General features: G+C 30.5%; 2 protein-coding genes across 3 annotated transcripts; both read right to left on the bottom strand.

Annotated features, from left to right (window-relative positions):
• Positions 1-1,758: 1,758 nt before the first annotated feature.
• Positions 1,759-9,577, bottom strand: LOC136067813 (QWRF motif-containing protein 7). Of its 2 annotated transcripts, none has more exons than XM_065774127.1 (5): positions 8,617-9,577; positions 7,340-7,576; positions 4,939-5,028; positions 4,583-4,693; positions 1,759-2,082 (listed from the first exon to the last, which is right to left on the bottom strand). In XM_065774127.1, the coding sequence occupies exons 1-5, from the start codon at positions 9,295-9,297 to the stop codon at positions 2,011-2,013; spliced, it is 1,191 nt and encodes a 396-aa protein (XP_065630199.1). In that variant the 5' UTR covers positions 9,298-9,577; the 3' UTR covers positions 1,759-2,010. The 2 variants fall into 2 exon arrangements, with proteins under 2 accessions (XP_065630199.1, XP_065630200.1); XM_065774128.1 differs by having other exon boundaries at positions 4,583-4,690.
• A 6,008-nt stretch (positions 9,578-15,585) lies between these two features.
• Positions 15,586-16,551, bottom strand: LOC112019824 (zinc finger protein ZAT9). The gene has a single exon (XM_024052367.2). It carries the CDS (start codon positions 16,521-16,523, stop codon positions 15,654-15,656), a length of 870 nt encoding a protein of 289 aa, XP_023908135.1. The 5' UTR covers positions 16,524-16,551; the 3' UTR covers positions 15,586-15,653.
• Between the last annotated feature and the right edge of the window lie 6,365 nt (positions 16,552-22,916).

The raw sequence follows: 22,916 nt of genomic DNA, 5'->3' as shown, positions 1-22,916 counted from the left end.
TTTAACAACCGTTCCTGTTATTGAGGAATTCAAAAGATTCAGAGATAACTTTCATAACTGTCATGGAAGTTACCTCATTGGGACTTGTGCTCTATAACGGTTAATGTAGGGTTTGGTTCGTAAGAGCATCCGCATTTGGGTATGTAAATGCCAAATGTTAAGAACATTTGGCATTTAAGCCCCAAAACCCATCAGCAATGGGAAGGCTAAATCCTATATGCAAAAAAAAAAAATTGGGATTTTGCTACAGTACCATCTCAAATGTAAGATGGTACTGTAGCAAGATGGTATAAAAAAAAATATATTTTTTAATGCTTCCTCTCATTATTTAATTTACCCGGCCCTTTCTCTTTCTTCTCTCATTTTTCCTCTTTCATTTCTCTGTCTTGCTTCTCTCTCTTTCTTTCTGCTCTCTGTTCTTCTTCTTGCTCTTCGATTCTTCTCAGCATGTTCACTCTCTCCGGCAACTCTCTAAATCGGCGGTGAGGTTCTAAATCGGTGGTGGGTCTCTAGATCGGCGGTGGGTTTCTAGATCAGTGGTGGGTCTCCGCTTCTTTCGAGGGTGGGTCTCCGTTTCCTTCGAGCTTCGGCGAATTCGCTTCCTTCGAGCTTCGGCGAAGCTTCCCAGCGGCAAATCCGCTTCCTTCAAGCTTCGACGTTGGTGGGTTTGGTTTTTTCTCAGCGGCGAATCCGCTTACAATTCTCTGGTTTTTTTTTTTTTTTTTTTTTTTTTTTTTTTTTTTTGTGGTTTTGATGGTCGGATAGGGTGGTGGTGGTGGTGTTGATGGTCGGAGGGCAGCGGCGTGGTTCTAGTTTTTTTTTTTTTTTTTTTTTGGTGTTGATAGGCGGATAGGGTGGTGGTGGTGGTGGTTGTGTTGATGGTTGGAGGGCAGTAGGTGCAATGGGGTGGCTCAGGTCTTTTCTCTGGGTTTTTTTTTTTTTTTTGGTGGTTTTGATGGTCGGATAGGGTGGTGGTGGTGGTGTTGATGGTCGGAGGGCAGCGGCGTGGTTCTAGTCTTTTCTCTGGTTTTTTTTTTTTTTTTTTTCTTTTTTTTGCGGTGTTGATAGGCGGATAGGGTGGTGGTGGTGGTGGTTGTGTTGATGGTTGGAGGGCAGTAGGTGCAGTGGCGTGGCTCAAGTCTTTTATCTGGGTTTTTTTTTTTTTTTTTTTTTTTTTTTTTTTTTTGTGTTGACGGTAGTTTATGGGTTGCTGGTGTGGTGGTGGTGTGCAACGGTGGTGTTGATTGTGGATCTTGGACAGAAGGAAAGAGAGAGAAGGAACAAATAATGAATAAATAATGTGTTGTATTGGATAATGGAAATGGTGAGATATATTATTTTATTATGTAAAAATATTATTTTAATGAGTATGATTGAGATATAAAAGTTGGGATGTTGGAGAATTGTAAAATTGTATTGTATAATTGATAAAGTGACTTTTTGAGGTGGTAAAATAAGATAGGATATAGAATCCGGTTGTGGATGCTCTAACAATGCAACCCATCATTTACGTTTGGTGGAACTTAAATCATCAAAAACCCAGGGCCTAGTGCCCTTGTCCGTCCATTACTAAGGATGGACGAAGTTTGCTTTAGGGACGAGCATAGGAGAGATGAGCATAAAAGGGACAAGGCTATTAAGAGTTTTCCCTCATCCCATTCTTTACTTTTTGTCATGGACGGCCCATATGAACGAGATAAAACTTAGCACATTTTCTTTACACTATCACATTACATAATGAGTTAAAGGAAATTCTTTCAGTTCGATTTAGTGGAAAACTTTATTTAAAATTAAAAAAAGAAATAAAAAAGGAGAGTGGTTATAAAACTAACCCAATTCTTAACGAAGAACTTTTAATATGATGAATGGTAGCTGCCTACAAAATATCAATTTTCTATAATACACTTCAGCTACACATGTAAATAGATTATACACCCTTCTTTTTAGAGGCCAAGAATATCAATTTTCTATAATACACTACACATGTATATAGATTACACGCCCCTCTTTTCAGTGACCTTTGCCTCTCCTTGACTCCTTAGCAGCTTGGATGAGATGTACATTTACACTTTCCACCTTTGCCTGTTAAGAGAGACTCAAAAAACAAGAGTGAGACTTTTGAACACTGTAGTACTATGGTCTAAAGATTATTAGATTTTCTAATAAGTTTTGAAAATTTTGGTACATGCACTTAAAAACTAAAAATTATTGTTTGAAAATATGTGTGAAAATACATGTGAGTGAAAAAATGTATGAAAATACATGTAATGTTGTTTAAAAACTGAAAATCGTTGTTTGAAAACATGTACCAAACACTTTATTTTTAGTGTAGTGCTACTTGTACTACTTTTTTTTTTCACTAATAAGTGCTACTTGTACTACACATTTTACTACATTGAACTTATAAATTAGCATGTCACTAATGATAAAGAGACAATTTAAATATTTATTTATAAGGTGTTTTTAAAAATTATTTATTTAAAAGGTGGTTGAAGCGCGCCAATCACATTCAATATTGCCCAATCCACAATCCATCTTTCATTGTGTTCTTGAATTAATCTTTTTATAACTTTTTAGAAGGACTATATATATATATATATATATATATTTCAACAAGTTGATAATTAGCCCCCAATAAAGGTTCAAACAGGTATATATGCATGTGATATTCTTACTTTATTTTATTTCATTCTCTCTAGAAGTTGCCTACAGGCAATCCCAAACGCTAATCAAGGCCCTCAAACACTACTAGTGGAACTTGGGGTAATGATAATATTCCTTTATGATTCATCGCTAAGTCTCAGTCAAGCCGGGGTCTCTTGTGTCTTCATAACCCTTCATCCGGGCCATTGAAGTCTATTTGACCCAGGCCCCAGCAGTACTTAGCTAACTTTTATTTTTTACCCGTGGCCGACCCACACGCTTGCGTATATAATGTGTAATTTATTTTTTAAATTTTATTAAAGATAATTGTTCATTCCTGAAATTAAACAAATTATAAAAGTATTTACTATCTTTTTATTTTTACAAATATATTATTTTTGAAATTTTTTGATTGACATTATTCTTTTTTGAAGTGTACCAAAATGGATCGAAGTAGTCCGAAATATTATCATGATGTGGCTCGAAGCTTAAGAATAATAAATACTACATTTTTGCTTTTAAATTATTGTTATATAAATTTTTATTATTACTACTACTATTACAAGATTTGAATTTATAGTCTCTTTCTTAATTTTATTCTTTACCATCATCCTAAAATATCAATATTTTTCTTTTTTCTTTTTGTCAACTGGATTTAAACCTAAATCTTATTTGATAATTAATTTTTTTTTATCATTTGAGATTAATTGGATCTACAACTAATTAGCTTGAAAATAAGGGGTGGTGTTTGGACTTTAAAGTATTTGCTTACTCTAAGAGACCTATAACTTTAAAGTTTAAACTGTCGAATCTTGCTTGTTTCTTTTCATCCCAAAAAAAGAAAAAGGAATAGGAAAAAAAAAAATCTAGCTAACTTATTTCATAATTTGTTTTCTTAACTTATTAAAATAACAGGTTGTGAGTGGTAGAAAATAAAAATATTATTAATAATGAGTTTATATAAAAGTAATTGTCTACTACTTACAACTTGTCACTTAACAAATGAGAAGAAAGTTTTTGAAATAAATTGTTTCTGTAGCAAATTTGAATTAAAATCCACATTTTTGTTATAATCACTCTATCTTTTTGGTGATTATGGCCTTAGGCTACACGTTTCAACTTTCAAATGCCGAAAGTGGAGGCTGGTTGTAGGCTTGTAGCTACTCTAGCTGTGCATTATTTCCTCATTTGGGCCTTAATACTCATTTGTATGCTTATTGATATTTCAATTGGGCCTGCCTTACTGAAATTTTAAAATCAAAGCGGAACTGGTTGTAGCCACTAAGCAACGTGGTTTTCCTCATTTGGGCCTCAATTCAATCGTTGTGGATTTTAAGTGGCCAGAACCTCAAATTTGATATCAAAACCTAATCCAAGCTCTTATTCATTTCTTAGTTCTCTCATATGGTGCTAAAAAAAGAGAGGAGACTAGGATATGTTTGGTGGTTTGTCTAGCATCTCTATATGGTTGGGTCATTTTATAATTTATATATACAAAAAATAAATAAATAAATAAAAACAAGGTCTTTGTCCAAGTCTTGGAGATAGAATGATTTTGGTTCAAATATCCTTCAAATGAATAGTAATTAGTATCTTATATGGTTGACAAATGAGTTCATTTCATTAAAAATTCATAGACAATTATTGTTGCAAATAAAATAAAAGGTACTTTTATATGTTTTCCTATCTTTTATGAAAACCTATCTACCACAAAAAGAACATTCATTGATACCTTCATTGTGGATGGTAAAGAGTAAATATCATAAAATAAATATAATATATATTTTAAACCTTATCGTGTATATTAAACATAAATAAAATTGTAATAGCAAATATAATGCATTTCTTATGTAACTACTGCTATTTAAATGCACATAGAGACAGACACCTTTGAAAGAAAAAAGAAAAAATGTTTGAAGGTGAAAGATTCTAGGCTTACCAATAATGTAGAAACCAAGACTATAGCCATCTCCAGTTCCTCCAGTAACTCATCTTCTAGTTCAAACGTGCTTCTGAGCTCTGTAAGAATAAAAAGGACTGTCTCAATCTGCTGAAATATAACCGAAACTTATATTAGTTGACCTGTATGTCCAATATTATACATATGCTATTGAGGATTTCACAGGACCAGTGCATAGAATTTTTTTAAAAAATTTATTTCGATAAGATACCAAATTCAATTCCAATGGATTCAGCTGTTAAATTTATTCAAGAAAATATAGCCTCAAAAGATGAAGAAAGTGGGAGTATTTCTGCATATATTTTGGTACTTAGGATCACAAATGAAAATTGTACCTTTGAGAAGAATTTGGCAATCGTTGCTTCAATGCTGTCCAAAACTCCCACGGCCGTGCTCAAAGCTTGGTAGATAGACTCCTCATCAGCCTACCATATGATTGGGAATGAAGAAAAGTGTTAAAATTATAATTAAATGATTAAATTTACTAATCTTTTAAATTTTTAGAAAAAAAAGACAACTTAATAGGAAGGGGATTGAGGAAGGAATAAAAATAAAATTTCATCAAAAGTCACGCTCTGTTTGTTTAAGCATTTACATTTTCTAAAAAATGGTTCATTTTCCAAAGAGTATTTTCTAGAAAACTGTCTCATTTTCCAGTGTTTGGTAACAACCTTGAAAATGAGCTTGAGAATGTTTTATGGTGTTTATATGCAATTTTTTTTAAATATTTCTTTTATAATTTAAAACATGTATATTATGTAAACTAACTATTGTAATCATTATAAATAAAAAACCAAGAATGAATTTGGTTTTCATATTAAAATTTTGACAATAGATACAATCAAAATTAATTAGTTGTCAAATTTTCACGATTTCTACCACTTATCTTGCTCATATATATAGACAGTAACGTACGTACACAAATACATACACACACACATATATCAACTATTTGTCTATATATATATATATATTTGACAAGGGAATACATTTTTAATAAGTATAAATAACAATAACTTTTAATTGTTTACTCTTTTTGTTGGTATTCTAATTGTTTACTATGGTCAACCACAAGTCTTCAATATTACTCTAAATTATGTATTTACATAATATACTATATAATATATCATCACTGCATAATATCTGCCAACAAAAAAAGTATGTGCCAACAAATGCAATTCTCCTAAACAATTATCATTCATTATATAACAATATTATTAGTCCACGGTAAAGATTGTCCCATGTAAAAGCAATTTAGAGCAATATATGTACTATGTTTAAAATTTTCATCTTTTACTTCATTCATTCTTTCTTCTTTTTCTTTTTTATTTTATTTTATTTTATTTTTTCACTTTATGTACGAAAAAGAAGTAACTTCTACCTGGAATCCATCAAATCGAAAATTTCTTAGAGAAAAAAGAAAATCGAGCTTGAAATTCAAAGCAAAGAAATGGGATTTCGGTAGAGAGGAATGAAATAATTACCACTACAAATTTGTTCTCCTTTGCAAGTTGGAGTATTGACCAACCAGTGAAGGGAAAAAAAAAAAATCTAATCAGAGAATTGTGTTATAGAGGGGAAGAGAAACATGGAGAAAAGAGAGAAGAGAGAGAGTTAGAGAGAGAGATCTATGGGAAGAGGAGAGACCAAAGTTAGTGACAGTGAGGGTGTGAGGAGAGAAAAAGTAAAGGGAAGAGAGAAAAAGTGAGAAAACTTACCATGAGAGAGAGAAGGTGCCAAAAAATTATATTTCCCACGGCTATAAACGAAGATAATATTTATAAAAAATGCAACGCGTGAGAGAGATTGTTTTCCAAATTTTTTTTTTGGAAAAACAACCTATAAAAAATAAGCCTTATTTTTATTAGGATTTTCTGTTGATCAAAAATAGTTTTCCATTGACTAGGTTTTTTTTGTGCTACCAAACACTGAAAAATATGGAAAACTATATTTACAGAATGTTTTCTAGCGAAACAAACAGAGCATACATAAAAATATAAAATGCCATGAGATAGAGACTTCTCCTGTTCAATTATTATTCAAATTCTAAGGAAACAATTAAAAAACGATTTTGTGTGTAATGATATATAGCAACGCAATTAAGTTTCGCGTGATAACTTTTTGTTAATACTTCACTACTCAATAAATTTTTTACTAGATTGATGTTTTATAAATTATTACTTAGTTAGATTGCACATTTTTATTATTCTTAACACGCAAACTAAATTTTGTATTTAATTGGATATTATTAACTATGAATCATAAATTCGAGTTTTATTTATAATTTTAAAATAAATAAAAAATTATTTTTTATATATAATAAGGTAATTTTTGATCTTTGATCTCTTCAAATTTTGATTGTTAAGTTTGAAAGGTACAACGAGAAAATATAATCTAATAATTGGTTTGTTAAGAAATACATCAATTAAAAAATAACTTATAAAATTTCGTTAAGTATGAAAGGTGACATCATATTGGACCTCTAATTATATATTTTATAAATTAAAAAAAAAAATCAAGATCAAGATCAAGATCGAATCTTTTATGCTTATGTCAACCCTCCATTCCCTTAAAAAGATTAGAGATTATTTTATTTTTGGTTAAGAGAATGTTATATATATGTAAAAGAAAGAAAGTAGGTGGGAAGGAGAGATGAAAAGGAATATATATATATATATATATACACGCATAATATACGTAGATACTACCAAAAAACATTAAATAAAAAGGAAGTACCTTAGCACCTTCGACTAAAGGAAGCCTGACCGATATTCCTGATAATTTTCTTACCACTCTGCTAACTGATTCTTGATTCTTTTTCTCCAACTTTGCCCATTGATTGAGAAGTAAAATCTGTGGGTTGATAATTTGATGTAATTTGATCTCAAGTATGAACTTTTGCATTTCAATTCGCTTTTCTAATATGATTTTTCTCATTTTCAAGATTCTAATCCATACAGAAAATATTTTACACTGCAAAGTATTTAGAAAAGACAAGTTAGAAAGACGTGCCATCCTCAAATAAATTTCTCATTGCAAACTGTATTGAAAATTTAAAAACAACCCAATATGATTGTTTTCGAATTGAGTTTCTCGTAGGCATTTGTCTTTTAACTTTTGGATTAGCTGGGAAACATCAGAATAGACAATTTCTAGAATCCAAATGATATGAAAACAATTACAAATATTTTTACTTTGCAATAAAAGAAATATACAATAACTTGAGTTTTCAGAGTTACTGATTCAACCAAGTTAAATTTTGACACTACAATGTACAGAGCCATTTCATCGTTATCATTGGTGAAGCTGCAATATATCATAATACGGTTGACACAGAAATGATTCAAATAAGGATAATTTTTAGTTAACATTGTACTAACAATTGTAAGCTTAATTTACATGGTAGAATAAATAATGTGTAAAATATCATATATATTTATTTAATCTTCAATGTACGTAAGATTTACATTGATAATACAATATAAATTTATAATTACTTTTCAAATAAAATGGCCTCCGAAATTTTAAATCTTTTCTTGAAGTCTAAGCCTACGAGTACATAATTTAGGTATGGGTTTTTACAACTTAGAAATTGTGCTTAACTTTTACTCTAGAAAGAATAGTTGAAAAGAAAAAGCATTAGTAGTTTTGTACTTCAATTGGCAAATCTCTTAGTGCATGTTCTGAGCCGAACCACCCTTCCCAACCATAAAAAATAAAAAAATGAAGGAGATAGAAAGAAGCATTATTCAACGAGTTCTAATCATTTTTCTTATGTAAATATGACCATTGACCAAAAACATTCCAAATAATTGTAGCTCGAGGCCAGTTCTAATCATTAGGTGATTGAATATTTGAATAATTATACTTTAGCTTATTTTTAAACTTATTTTATTTATTTGGTTAGGTACAACTTTTTTTTTTTCCTTCTAAATATCACTCTAGTTTACACGGTATAGTTTTTAAGTACTAATAAACCAATAAAAATAAGCTGATGCAAATAGACAGCTCACCTCTGCAACTCTCTTTACACCAGCCATGGCAGCCTCAGCCCTTGCGTTCACAAACCTCCACTGCAAAAATCTATTATGCATAACCCGAAACCTATGAAACTCTTCCTCTTGTAATGTTGAAACTTTCTTTAGCTTGAAGTACTTCAAAACCCCACTAACACCACCACTTTTAACTCTCTTTCCACCAGACCCTGGTGACTCAGGCCTCATGACCGGACTCCCCAAAGTCCGTCCCGGCGATAAAGCCCACGCAGACGGAGAATTCGTAACTGACCTTGCTCCCTTTGTTGCACCAATGATATTAGTGCGTGGACTAGTACTACCTGCACGCTGCAATAACAACTTATTACCTAAACCTTCTTTGTTGTTGTTGTTGTTGTTATTCTCTTGCTGCTGCTTCTTTTGGGTGCTTGAATTGGAGATTGAAGAAGGTTTTATGGTCTCTTCGCTTTTGTTGAACAATATTCTTGATTTTGATGTTGATTTGGAGCGGGGTGTGACGATTGGTAGTACTCTTGGGCTTGACTTTGGTGTGCATGAATTACTAATGTTCTGGTGTAGTGTATATGTGGTGGCTGTTGTGCTTGTAGTTGTAGATGTACTTCGGCTTCGTGGAAGGCGAGGCAGAGGCGATGGTGGCAACGAGACTGAGAGGCGGCGGCGAGTTTGAGTGGTTTCCATTTTTTTTTTTTTTTTTTTTTTTTGTGTTATTGTTTCTTGGTGTGAGGTTTTGAGGTTAGATTATGTTGGAGATATTGGTAAGAGGGTTTGAAGGAGATATAAAAAGTGGTAATAAGGTCTAAGAAGTGTGAAGTTGAGAGCACGTCTTTGAGCAATTAATATATGACTAACATGTCAACACGTAGGCCATGCAAAAATAGTCCCTAGTCAAGGCCTCCACGAAGAGGAAAATTCTATATTTGTATGGCTTTGTGTTGTTGAGTTTGTAAGGATGGATGGGTTCTATTCAGCCAAAAAAAATGTATGGATGGGTTCTTAAAAACAAAACAAAATAATAGAGAGCATACATATAAAGCGGAAATTATTAGCTTGTTTTAACGTTTTATAGAAAACGAGTTATTATTAAAAAAAAATTTATAAAATTATAAAATTTGTTTTTGTTTTGAAGGAATATAATTTGTTTTTTGGTTTGGTAACGATATTAAATGAGTTGAAAAATTATCTTTTAATTTCTTTTATTTAACTTGAATTGAGATTAAATTATTTTCCTAAAAACTCTATTAGAAACCAACCACTAAAAAATAAGTTATACTTTTTTCGTTGGCTATAAATAATGTTTTTTTGCTCAATTTTTTAGATACTACTAATTAATATAGAAAAATACAAAAAATTATTTTTAAATAATATTTTTCATCGAAACAAATGGAGAATGTTAAATTATTTTCAATTCTATAATAAGTTATTATTTGAAGTTTTGAAGATATTAAAGAACTATTTTCCCCTCTATATATATATATATAATATTTTATTTACATATATTATATATTATATTCTTTTTAATATATATTCTATTATCATCTCTTATCACACTCAATTCTTTTACTTTCTCAATATTATCATTGCCAGCACTCCTTTTTTTTCCCTTCCGACCCATCTCTCTATCATCAATGTTAGAGCCACCTTATTGAGAATGACAATATGTCTCCATCCAATCCTATTCCCATCTCATACATGTTTTTCCCATCTTAATTATTAACTTAAATAAGGGACGGGGACACCATGATCTGTTAGCCTCACCTTTTCTTATTGTCATATATATCCTTAATTATTTGTAAGAAGGTTATAAGCAGATACAAAGATTAATACGATATGTTTTTATGGTTTATCTTGGTATATATTAATTAAGTTTTGTTTGGACGAATGGAGCGGTCATTTTTCAGCCAAATTAAGGGAGAAAAATGAAACAACAGCTGACTAAACTCTGAGGGAGGTTCATGAACTAAAAGTGGCAAACTCAATTCTTTTTTCCTTTTTTTTTTGGCTGGTTTGCGGAGGGGTTAGGTGGGACAAACAAACAAAACAAGACCTTTTTTTTTAATGTTAATTTAATCCTACACAATCGATAAATAAGGCTCAACATGAGCGTTAGGATTAATTTTTTACTAAAAATATATTTGTTGAAGATTGATAAAAGTATAGTTGTGTATAAAAATTATTTTAAAAACTGTATAACCCAAAAAAAAAAAAAAAAAATCTAATCCAAACTCATTAGAACCATGAGTACTGTTTTGGGAATAGCTGCTTCCTTGATTGGAACCATTCCAAGAAGTACCATCACCATCATGGCCAAATCATCACGCTCTCTTTAAAGTAAGATATGTCATGCTTATACTCTTCACCTTGATCACTATTTCTAGATTCAATAGTGAGGGTTCGGCAATGAGATATACATATAACAAATCAATGAACACAGAAAGAGATGAAGCTTCAATTTTACAAATTCAAGATCCTACAGGTAGTAGAAAATAGATAATGATTTGGATCCACCATATGTATGACATGAGCCCAATATTCTGACTTGGAAAATTGAATTACTTTATAAACTTTTTTTTTATATGTAGATATAATATGGTCTAAATGTGGGACGTCGGCTCTATAATTATTATTTTTTACCCCATCAAGTCAGGATATAGTACTTTCTCAACCAAAAAAAAAAAAGGAAGAAGTCAGGATATAGTAATTGATTTTAGGTGTAGCTAGGATTCAAACCTAGTCCCTTATTCAAAGACACCAAATTTTATTAAGTTAACTGGCCCCAACTCACTAATTTAAAAACTTTTAACAACTCAAATTAATCTTTTCTTTCCACACCTTTTAGAGAATGGAAGACATATGAGTATGTATAAGATGAATAGAAAGCTTGTGTAAAGAAAAGATAGTAATAATTGAGGCCATGTTAATTTTAAGCACTTTAATGTCAAGTAATGCCAAAATTACTATTTTTTTTCCGATACAAGTCTTATAACACAATTAGTTAGCGGACCATGCTCATAATGTTTTTAATAGAGACATCTGAGTTTAAATCTTTCCCTTAAGATTGCACAGTAATGAATATGTTGTAAGATTTTGTTGTGTAAAAGTAGACTTCATATTGCCAACTAACTTATAACTTCCTACTTTTGAGGGATTTTGTGATTTCGAAAAGAGATGTGCCACTTTGCCACATTCACAACATTTTTATAACAGATTATAGGTGGTTAGTTATTGTTGATTAAAATTTGAACATAACACTAAGATTACTTTTTTGCCTCAACAATAACAATATGCTACTTAGGATTTGTTGTAAAAATATTGTGAACATATTATTTTTCTTTCCAAAATTAGACACCGTCCACCGGTTAATAAGAAGACAGTACGTGTTCTTTACTTCTTTTCCCTTTCTTTTATTTCATGGAATACAATATATAGAATATAATCATATATAAGACTGTAGTAAATATCCGAAACCACTACTAAAGCCCATTAAATTTATTATTATTATTATTATTAGGTTAGATTAAAACAATTTGGCATTATCTTAAACACGCCTAGTTGCCCACGCATGAGCACTTATTAAGTCTGTGGCAAGGTCCATCCTTAACCATGTGGGGGCATGCCATGTCATTTTCTTCTGAAATTATCTTAATCCCACACACACACACATATATATATAACATTTTTAAATTTGTTACATAAATTTTTCTCAAAAAAAAAAAAATTGTTACATAAGTAGTAACCAAAGTTTCATAACAACAAGAAATACTTCATCTAAAGTATATAGTGGTTTGGTCAAAAGCTTTATAGCTCAATGGCGTTATATGTTCTCTTTTATTAGGAGAACTAAAGTTCAAACCTCCCTTTTTAGTTGTTGTAAGTAAATTTGACTAGTTGTCTTGAAAGTAAAAGGTTGGAAGCTAAGATTGAAACAAATTTCTCTCGTGGATAAAGATGAACAATGATAAAGATAGTGGCTCAAAGCCTTTCCACCTATGTACACCAAATCACCTTTGAAGTTCTTGCAAAGGTATGTAACAGCCTTGACTCTCTCACAACGAGGTTTAGGTAAGAGGATATTTTTTCATAAAATGTTTTAGAATTGTGTGCATTTGAAATTAGAGTCAAAAGTCTTGTAGCTTAATTGATATCTATTGAGGTTCAATAGAAATGTCTAGAGTTCAAATTAAATTCTCTTTTCCTTAACTATTGAATTATCAGGGAAAAAAAAAGGAATTTCAAATAGAGGAAGGAATTGAGAGTATGAGAATGAGAGAAGCAAGACATGGCGTACTGGAAAATCACATAAATATTGGGAAATGTATGAAGAAGGGAGTGCAGGAAAGCCTGAGTAGAGAGAGGGATGGTTTAGCATTTAGCATGGGAAACGAAGTAGAAACTTAAAAAATCAATAGAAAAGCTTTGTGAAAAAATGAACCGCAGTAGATTATAGAAAGAGGACGGATTCTAGATTATTTTTTGAACAGCTTAGTAAACTATTTTTATTGTGGGTTATGGGATAATTTTGCAGCAATAAAAAAGATTATATCATATAATTAAATAAAAAATATGGCAATCTTACAAAAATTGTGCTTTATGCATGTGTATATATATATTTATATATATATATATAGGTAATATGAATAAGGAAAAGATTTAAGAAAAGAATGAAAAGTTGAGCTAATTGGACTATTGAGCCTAAAAAATTAGAGATTTTTTTTAGATGATATTGATAGTTAGATTAGAATAGCTCTTGATCAATCCTCTTATTATCATATAAAAAAAAAATAAAAAAATAAAAACCTATTATGATATGTTTGGCCAATCCTCTTGATCAAGAGGATTGGCCAAACATATCATAATAGGGTTTTTTTTTTTTCCTCTTTATCTCTCTCTATAAGATTTGCATATTAGGTTTTTTCTTTTGCTCACGTATAATTTGAAAATTTACATATATTGATCAAGTAAAAATTTTGGTAAAAGAAGTTACTAGAAAACTGAAATCTACCAATGGAAATCAAAGTATTAAAACGAAGAAAAAAATAAGAAAAGAAAAATGAAATTAAAGAGAACCCCATCCACTCTAATAAATTATGATGATGACTAATTTATGATTTCCTCCCATTCCATGAGACCATACTTTCTATAGTCATGGTTGGGATTACCGGAACATTAATGTAAGACAATTAAAATATAGTAATTGAAAACAAAGAGTCAAATACTGAAAAAAGTAATTGAAACATAACGTCAAAGTTCTTCACAAATTGATGTTACGGTTCTTATAAGAAAAACTGAAATGGAAATATAGCCATATCGTTTACTAAAATTAGGGAGAATTTGCTGGGATTAAGAAACTAAATTAGTGAGGAATTGCAGGAAAATGTGCAATTAAAGGGGAAACAAGATCAAATGGTATGACACAAGTTAACCAATCTCTATATCCCACAAAATGTTACGACTGGTAGAGGAGGTGACAAAGGTAATTAATGAAAACCATGGGTAACAGGCGGTTTGGAAGTACAAAATTAGTGATTCTTGAAAGCTGTAGGAAATCATCCATAGGGCTCAAAGTCTCCTTTGTGAAAGGTTGGAGTCACATGAGGACTTGGATACTAGTTATATACTTATATGAAATTGTTCTGTATATTTAACGTATTACACATTTATCTCACTTTAAGATAGATTTTGTGTACAAGTTTCATATATTGAATCCACGTTTATGTGAAAAGGAAGGGTAGTACACGGGTATAGAAAATAATTTCTAATACTTGATTAGATATATGCTTCTCCTAAACATTTATTATAGAATAGTGCTTAAAAAGCATTAAGAAAATGTCTAAATTGGATATGAGCCAATTAGCTGAATGCAATGGGTCGTGTTTAATGCCATGCTTAATAAAACAATTTAAAACGTGAAAAGCACTTTGGATGACAACACTTATTGTAATATTTCAAGAGAAACATAGGGACCATCTCCTAGACATTAAAAAAGGCAACAATTGAAAGGGATGTAAATCAGTTTAGCCCAAAATCAATGTCAAAAATTTAGAAAGCCTAATACTCTAGTTGTTGAATAGGATTGTTTTCAAAATATTAGTGTATCAAATGCACTTATGCACATGAATTGAAGGGCGGCTTAGCAATTAGCATATCAAAAAAAGGAAAAAAAGAAGTGTGGGGTTTAGCTTTTTTCTAATATTCTCCCAAGTCTGTCTCTTTCACTTCCTCCCCATAATTGAAGCAAATAAATAACATAAAAATTAAAGAGTTAGATCAATGGGTACGTAGGAGTGGGTTTTTTTTTTGATGGAAACGTAGGAGTGGGTTTGATGGGCTTGGTTGATGGTTTCTGGCTGAGATTGAAATCCTTCAATTGTGATTTGTGACAAGACAATATGTGATTGGTCCACAAGTCATGATTGATTGTGGCTGCACTATATAGCGTCAAATTCAGAGGATAAAAGAGATAAGAAGGAAAACTAGGAAAGCAAATAGAGCTTCGACCTCTTGACTTCTTCATCACCAAGACCCAACTGTACAAAACTATAAAGGGTGTGGTGACAGGTAGGAACTAATCCCTTATCCAAACAAAAAACAAAAAGGTTGTCATACAGACTCTCTCTCTTTCTCTAATAACCTTTGTTTCTTTCTTTTTTCTACGAGAAAATAATGGAAAACAGTTAGCTTAAACATCTGCACGCAAAAAACAACCGCAAACTCCTCATCTTAAAACCTCTTTACATGAAACTCCTAAAAAACATAGAAAGTCATGATCTTTATGGCCACTTCTAGCCTTTTTCACACGCACTATCAAATTATCAACATTTTAGATGCATAAATTTCATGCCCCCGTTACCAAGTAACAAAGAAATTGATAATGGTCTAAAGCAAAACATTTAAATTAAACCAAAAGAAACCCCACTGTATGAAACTGTCAAAATGATCTAAAGAGTTTCAGATCACATATATATATATATGTATGTACAAACTAAAGGAAATAAAAAGAAACATGAAAATTATACCTCTAACTTGCTTCATGAACTTTAAACTACTACTGATGCTGCATTGGAAACAATTGAGATAACTTCATCCTCATCTACTGGAGCCGGTAAATTAAGATCTATCAACTTGTTTCTGGCAGAACTTCTAGCATTAGCATTGCCATTGCCTAAGTTGGACAAGTGCACCTTCTTATGCCCACCCAATGCTTGACCAGAATCAAACACTTTGAAACAGAATGGGCATTCAAAAACTTTCTCATCAACCACAAAATTATCATTATCGTCTTCGAGATCATCCTCATCATTGTTCCGGATTTTCTTGTGACTAGCTCTGTGTCCGCCAAGAGCTTGATAAGATGGAAAAACTTTCCTACAAGTCTCACACCTGAACTTAGTCTGAGAGTGACTTTTCTTGCAAATCTTGGATACTGAATAATCCTCCTTCTCCTCTTCCTCAGCATCATCTTCTTCTTTATCAGTTTCAACTTTTTGTCGAACTTTTTGTTTTCCTTTTGTCCACTTATCTTTAGAGAGCTTTAGAAGCCACATAGCCACTTCTTCAGCAGAAAACTTCACTGGTTCAGTTTCAATTTTACGAGGGCGTTTGGATCTTCTGCGAGATGCGTTTTTGGGGCGAGAGTCCGTATCACTTTCTCCATGAAAGGTAGCCTCCTCGGTAGAGAGCTCACCACCATTGATGGATCTGTAAGACTGCATCATATTGTTTCTATGGTGAAAATTAAGAGAGGTGGATGAAGATGGTGAAAGAGTCTGAGCTGACTCGGTTTGGGCTGAGTTTTCATGCTTTGGAGGAAGGGGTAGCTTTGCCAGATGAGATCTCATGTGACCTCCCATGGCTTTCCCATTAGCAAAGCGCTTGTTGCAGATCTTGCAGATTCTATGCTTCTCCATTGTTTGACAAAAAAATGAAAACTTTTTCTCTGACTCTCACCCTTTATATATATAAATATATATATATATCTCTCTCTCTCTCTCTAAATCTCAAGAAGAGCAAGTACACTCAGTGAGGGGACTTAAAAGGAGTAGGTGACAAGTATTCCATAACCAAAAGGGCAAAAAACCAGAAGGTCCCGAATGAATGTGTCAAAAGTTAAGGTGCCTTTATAGGATTTGGGCTATTCCTACAAAGTAGAGCGTGAACCATTGGATGAGTTTTGTGTGTTATATGATGGATGATCAAAGGGTAAGGCTCTAGAGTCATTACTATAGAAGGATTTGTGCAGATATAGGTAATCAACATAATCTCTCATTTGGTTGAAAAAGGAAAATGCATTGAGCAGCCGTTTGGTTCGGCTTTAAAAAAAAAAAATATATATATATATATATATATATAAATACAATTCATGTTTTTAAAATTCACATTAAAGAGAATGTGGTAGAAAATACATGTGCTATCAAATAATTATTTTTGTAAGAAATTAAGAATATCCTATTTCTATAGATCAAAATTTTGTTTCTCAAATATATATATATATATATATATTTTTTTTTTTTTGAAATATGATTGTGCTTGTAAATTTTCTCCTATTTTTTTGTTTCTCCTTTCAATGACCTCAATAGAGTTTTACTAAACAAAATTTGACTCACTATTTTAGATGGCTTGTAAATTAGGTTACCCTAATTCTTTGGTTTTTGGGATTGATTTCTCATCCTAACAAGAACTATTAAAATATAAATAAAAGTATAATGCATATTTTTCCTTGAAGTTAAAAGAAAAATAGTGTAGTTATCATTTTTACCAAACATCAAAAAATTTCTACAATCTAATGGCAAGTCAATTAGAACACTATCTCAGTAGTAATTCATATTATGGGTCATAATTGAATCCAATTAAATAGAAACAACCTTCCCAAAAATGGAGAATAGATTGGTATGATCATTTAGTGATTTATTGTTTCTGATTATGTGGATGTCTCTTGTTATGACCACGTTTCATTATTCAATTATAATGTGACATGTCAATTTTAACCATCCACGTCAACTGGTAAGTAACATATCAACTGTGTTGAGTTGTCAACTTTAAAATATATGTCATGTTATAAAGAAACGTATTGTAACAAGAAACTCGTCATCTGTTGCATTGCATTTCATCACGTCTTTGGATGTGTGCCCAGTCATCACCTTTAGATTTGATTTTCTCCCATTCAATGAGTTAGAGTTCTAGTTAAATTATAATTATTTTTTATGAAATTTAATTATAATTTTGAAAAGTTAATGTTGTTGTCAATTTATACTCTTTTTTCTTCTTTTTTTTTTTTTTTTTTTTTTTTTTTTTTTTTTTTTATCATAAGTAATTTGCTTACAAAATTCAGGAGAGGATAGTATAAGAGATTGGTATGACCAACAAATAGTGCATAACCAAAAAATAAAAATAAAAATTTGAAATTTATAATATGCCTTAATGGGTCACATCACAAACGAATCTTTAGTATGAAATGCAGAAAGACAAAGCATGATTTTAATGCAGGGAACATGGATTAAAGATTATAAATAATATCATTCTAAAATGAAATTTCACCACAACAATACAAACATGGATCTTTTCTCCATGTAATTTCAAAGTTTACACGCTATGGTGCTAAAGAATTACCAAGATCTTATTCAAAAGAGGGACTTTCACTGACATTAAAACCTCTCTTCACTCAATTTATGGTTTATTTTGTTGATTTTAAAGCTCACATGCAATATGATGCCAACGAGTAACCCTTGATACGAGCACTCAAGTGATGTATTTCCTCTTGCGGACGATTGATGATGACTGTGGCCACTCAAGAATCAACCCTTTATGGGCAATTTTTAATGGGACTTATGGTCAATTTATAAGCAATTAATATCCTGTTTGATGTTCAAATATTAGAGTAAATTTTAAGCTACTGATCTAATACAGATAATAATAATAATAATAATAATAATAATAATAATAACAATACTAATAATATACAAACGAAGAAGAAAAAATTGATTAAAGTTATATATAGGTCAATTAAATTCTATAAAGATGTGGTGTAGAACTTTAAGTTTTATACATTCTAATTATAATTTGTCACATTTCTCAAAAAAATAAATTCTAATTTGTCACATCATCATATTACATATTAAAGAACATGCACAACCACGCTCAATTAATTTTAATACTCATCTGAAAATCCAACTCAACTGGAAGTTTATTGAGATGTTATTAAATGTGATATGATGTATTGAATTTTAAATAAAAACTTGATGTACATGTGGCAATCTCTTACTAAATGGTGTGTGTGTATATATATATATATATATGAATGTATATGTGGGTCGAGCCATTCATTAATTTCATTTTATGAGCCACGTTTGTGTCATTGATCGGTGGCAGGAAAAAAGTCTAATGTGCTGAGCCGCAAACAGTTGAGATCACGTTCAAAGTGTTTGACTCTATTTATGTGCCGCTTGCATGCACTTGAAACCAAAACGATGGTTATAGATTTTCATGAATGAGAAAGGAAAATGGGGGGCATTCCTCAATCAAGGTTGAGGATGCTTCCCTCCCAATGCAAAACTCTTAGCACTTTTTTTTTCATTATTATTTGTAAAGGAAAGTACACAGACCTCTCCTGTGATTTATCATACAACAAGGTATCTCGACCACTTTGAATTTTTGAGTGTTACACTTAATCTCTATAAGCTGGTTGAGTGTTAGTTAACTACTGTTGATTGCTATCTATGTTTTCTAAATGTAATAGAAATACTAAAAGCAAGAGGAGATCCCATCCAAAAAGAAAAAAGTGAGGGAGGAAAAAAAAAAAAAAATATATATATATATATACACTTCCATTTAGGGGTGTTTGCGGTGCAATTTTGGGCAATTTTTAGCACCGCACTTTGCGATGCGGTTTAGCTAAAATTATAATCGCACCACACCTCATTTTTGCGACCACATATACGGTGCAAAGTAGTGTGGTGCGATTTAGAATTTAGCCAAAACCATAACCACATCACATCTCATTTTTGTAATCATATGTGCGATACGTGTAATATGCAATTTGAAACTGATATATTTTTCAAATTTTGAGTTTTTACTGCTTAACCCAAAACTGATTTTTACTTTTGTTTTGGGCTAAGTTTTAAACTATTGAGTTTTTTTTTTTTTTTTTTTTTTTTTTTTTTTTTTTAAATGATATATTCAATATAATATATATATATATATTAATATATAGAGAGAGTGTGGTGTGGTGCAGTTTGTGTGGTGTTTTTATTATAAAACTGCAAATTGTACTTTATCATGTAGTGCGGTGCACTATTATTTGTAGTGTAGTGTGATTATACTATTTTGCAAGCGGTTTTGGTGTGATTTTTGCAGTTTGTGCGATTTTTTTCGGTTTGGTGAACACTCATACTTCCATTCATTACAAAAGACATGGTAAGAATACAAAATAAGGTAAACTAATTGGTACTAGAGATGACAATTTTTTCCCGCTCCACTTAACCCGCCCCTCCCTGCTTCATCCTGCAAAGGTGTAGGGTGGGGATAGGGTAAGATTTTAGCCCTGCACCACTGGGCGGCGCAGGGATGGGTTTAAACCTTTTAGACCCACCTCATCTCGCCCCTTCCCGTCCCCGCCTCGTCCCATATTGCTAAGAGTTATAATTGTAAATTTTTCGTATCCTAAAATCCTACTATTTAAACAAATATATTAATATTAGCTTGTTTTATTCTACTCAATGTGGTTCTCTACCTTTATTTTGTCATGTGTTATACTACGAGATTTTATTTATTTATTTTTATGATTGTCTTGTTAAACACTTGGATATATTATTCAAATTTTTTCTAAAAATTGATTTGATTTGATGAGATAAATTTAGTTGTAATTTCAAGTATATTTTTATAAATGAAATATGTTTCATTTTAAAAAAATTGTACTAGTTGTAGGACAAATTAACAAAAAATAGAGTTTTATGAGATGGGACGGGGCTTCGTAGGGTCCTAAGGGGTGTGGATGGGGTAAGAAATTTTTTCCTGTCGTGCGAGGCAGGACAAGGATAGGGTGAGACAAAATCTTGTAGGACAGGGGTGAAGACCCCATCCTTCGGACCTGCCCCGGCCACCCTGCCCCATTGCCATCCCTAATTGGTAGCATATTCGATATATGGAAAGGTTTAATATAATATGACTTTTTTTTACCATTCATTTACTTCTTTTTATTTAAATATAAAATTTGATAACTATAGTACGTCATTGATATAATAGACATTTATATGCGATAGTGTTTATATTTAGACTTATATATTCTAGTTTTATTAGAAAATTATTATGTTTGTGTTTGTATATAAAATTATATGTTATACCATTCAAGAAATTTGGATATGCCAAAATTATAATGGAAGGTTAAAAAATATAGAATAGAATATAATTTAATTTAATTTTATATATTTATATTAAACTAGTGGCGTGTAAAGTTAAAGTCTTAAAAGTTTATATATGTAGCATAATAATATTTATATATGAGATCTAGTGGCGGCTCCTGGAATTTTGTTTAAGGGAGTCATTAAAAATTTTTAATAAAAAAAGAACTTGAATATATCGAATTATTGACCAAAAAAATAATAATAATAATACATGAAGTTTTACAATTTTCTTTTACAAGTTTTCAAATTTTAAATTGTTATGTGATAGTTCATTATAAGTATCTATTACCAATGTGGGTAGCTATGAGGCTATGACTATTTTATTTTGTTAAGTTTATCTAACATTTTTTTTATGCAGTTGTTATTATAAAATATGTTTATCTAACATTTTTTATTTTGTTATTTTTTTTATAAAATATTTTAAACTAAATGACTAAATTAAACTAATTAGCTTCGCATTAATTATTAACGCACATAACCACACTCATTTATATAGTGAAATGCTTAGACAATCACTAACTTTACAATTTTTTTCTTAAATTTTACTAACTTTATAACAAAAAGTTATTATAACATGATAACAATACACCCATATGTAACAAACCATCTTTATTTCCTAATTATTAAATTATATAAATGTATATTATATTTATATTGTACACACAAACGTCCACACACATCATAATTCACACAAATAGTATTATAACAAAAAGTAATGCACACAATCAATATTAGACACACTTACACACATAATATAAATTTATAAAAAAGAGTGATACTTACAATTTACAAACATTGACTCTTTACTTTTAGAGTTGGAAATACTTGTAATAAGGGTGTGCAAAATTTAAGTCAGGGTGTGCAAAAATATTTTTAAAAATAAATTAATGTATTAAACTAACAAAAAAAAATTATATATATATATATATTTTAGGTCAGGAAGAGTTGGAAATACTTGTAATAAGGGTGTGCAAAATTTAAGTCAGGGTGTGCAAAAATATTTTTAAAAATAAATTAATGTATTAAACTAACAAAAAAAAATTATATATATATATATATATATTTTAGGTCAGGGGGTTCATTTGAACCCCTGAATATAGAATAGCGCCGCCCCTGATGAGATCAACAAAAAGTCTACTTCAAGCAATGTTTATTATGGATTATAAATTATAAATTATAAATTACAAATTGAATGGATGAAAACCAAATAAAAAGGGACAAAACAAATTGAAATATGTATATTTTTTTGTTAAAGCAATTTCTCTTGATCCCCATGACCATTCACCTTTAGCTTTTAATTACTGCATTATTTATCTAAACAAATTAGATTAATATTAACTTTTAATTGTGATTGATATCATAGATTATAATAATTTTAAAAAAATCAATTTGAAGTGAAATTATCAAATTAATTAATGAATTATGCTGGCAAAGTATTAGATAGAGAAAAGAAAAAGAAATGACAAACACTCAAAAGTCTAATTAAGTGATACTCTTAGAGTATTTATTAATATATTGATTTAAGAAAGTTTTAAATAATTTTTATGAAAAAATATATAAAAAAACTATAAAAAATTATTTTTTAAATTTCTCATAAAGAAGTTTCTATAAGAATATTCACATCAATTCATGCTAAAAATTATGTCTATTTTAAATTAAGAGTGGAGTACTTATATATATATATATATATTTACTTTTCAAAACACCCCACTATTCATTTTATGCTACATTATATTAAAATATCAAAATTTTGAAATTTTTTACTTTATTTCTCTTTCTTCATATACAATAACTAATATTTATCCTCTTCCTTCAGTCTCGTAATACCTAAAAAAGGAATAAAAAAGCTATATGTAAAGTAAATAAAGTTAATATAAATTTACATAATTATTATAATAATTTTAT

The sequence above is a fragment of the Quercus suber genome, unplaced genomic scaffold (genome assembly GCF_002906115.3).
Source record: "Quercus suber isolate HL8 unplaced genomic scaffold, Cork oak 2.0 scaffold_86, whole genome shotgun sequence".
NCBI classification, from domain to species: domain Eukaryota; kingdom Viridiplantae; phylum Streptophyta; class Magnoliopsida; order Fagales; family Fagaceae; genus Quercus; species Quercus suber.
The sequence above is the reverse complement of the archived record's forward strand: the minus strand, read 5'-3'. Positions and strand labels throughout refer to the sequence as shown.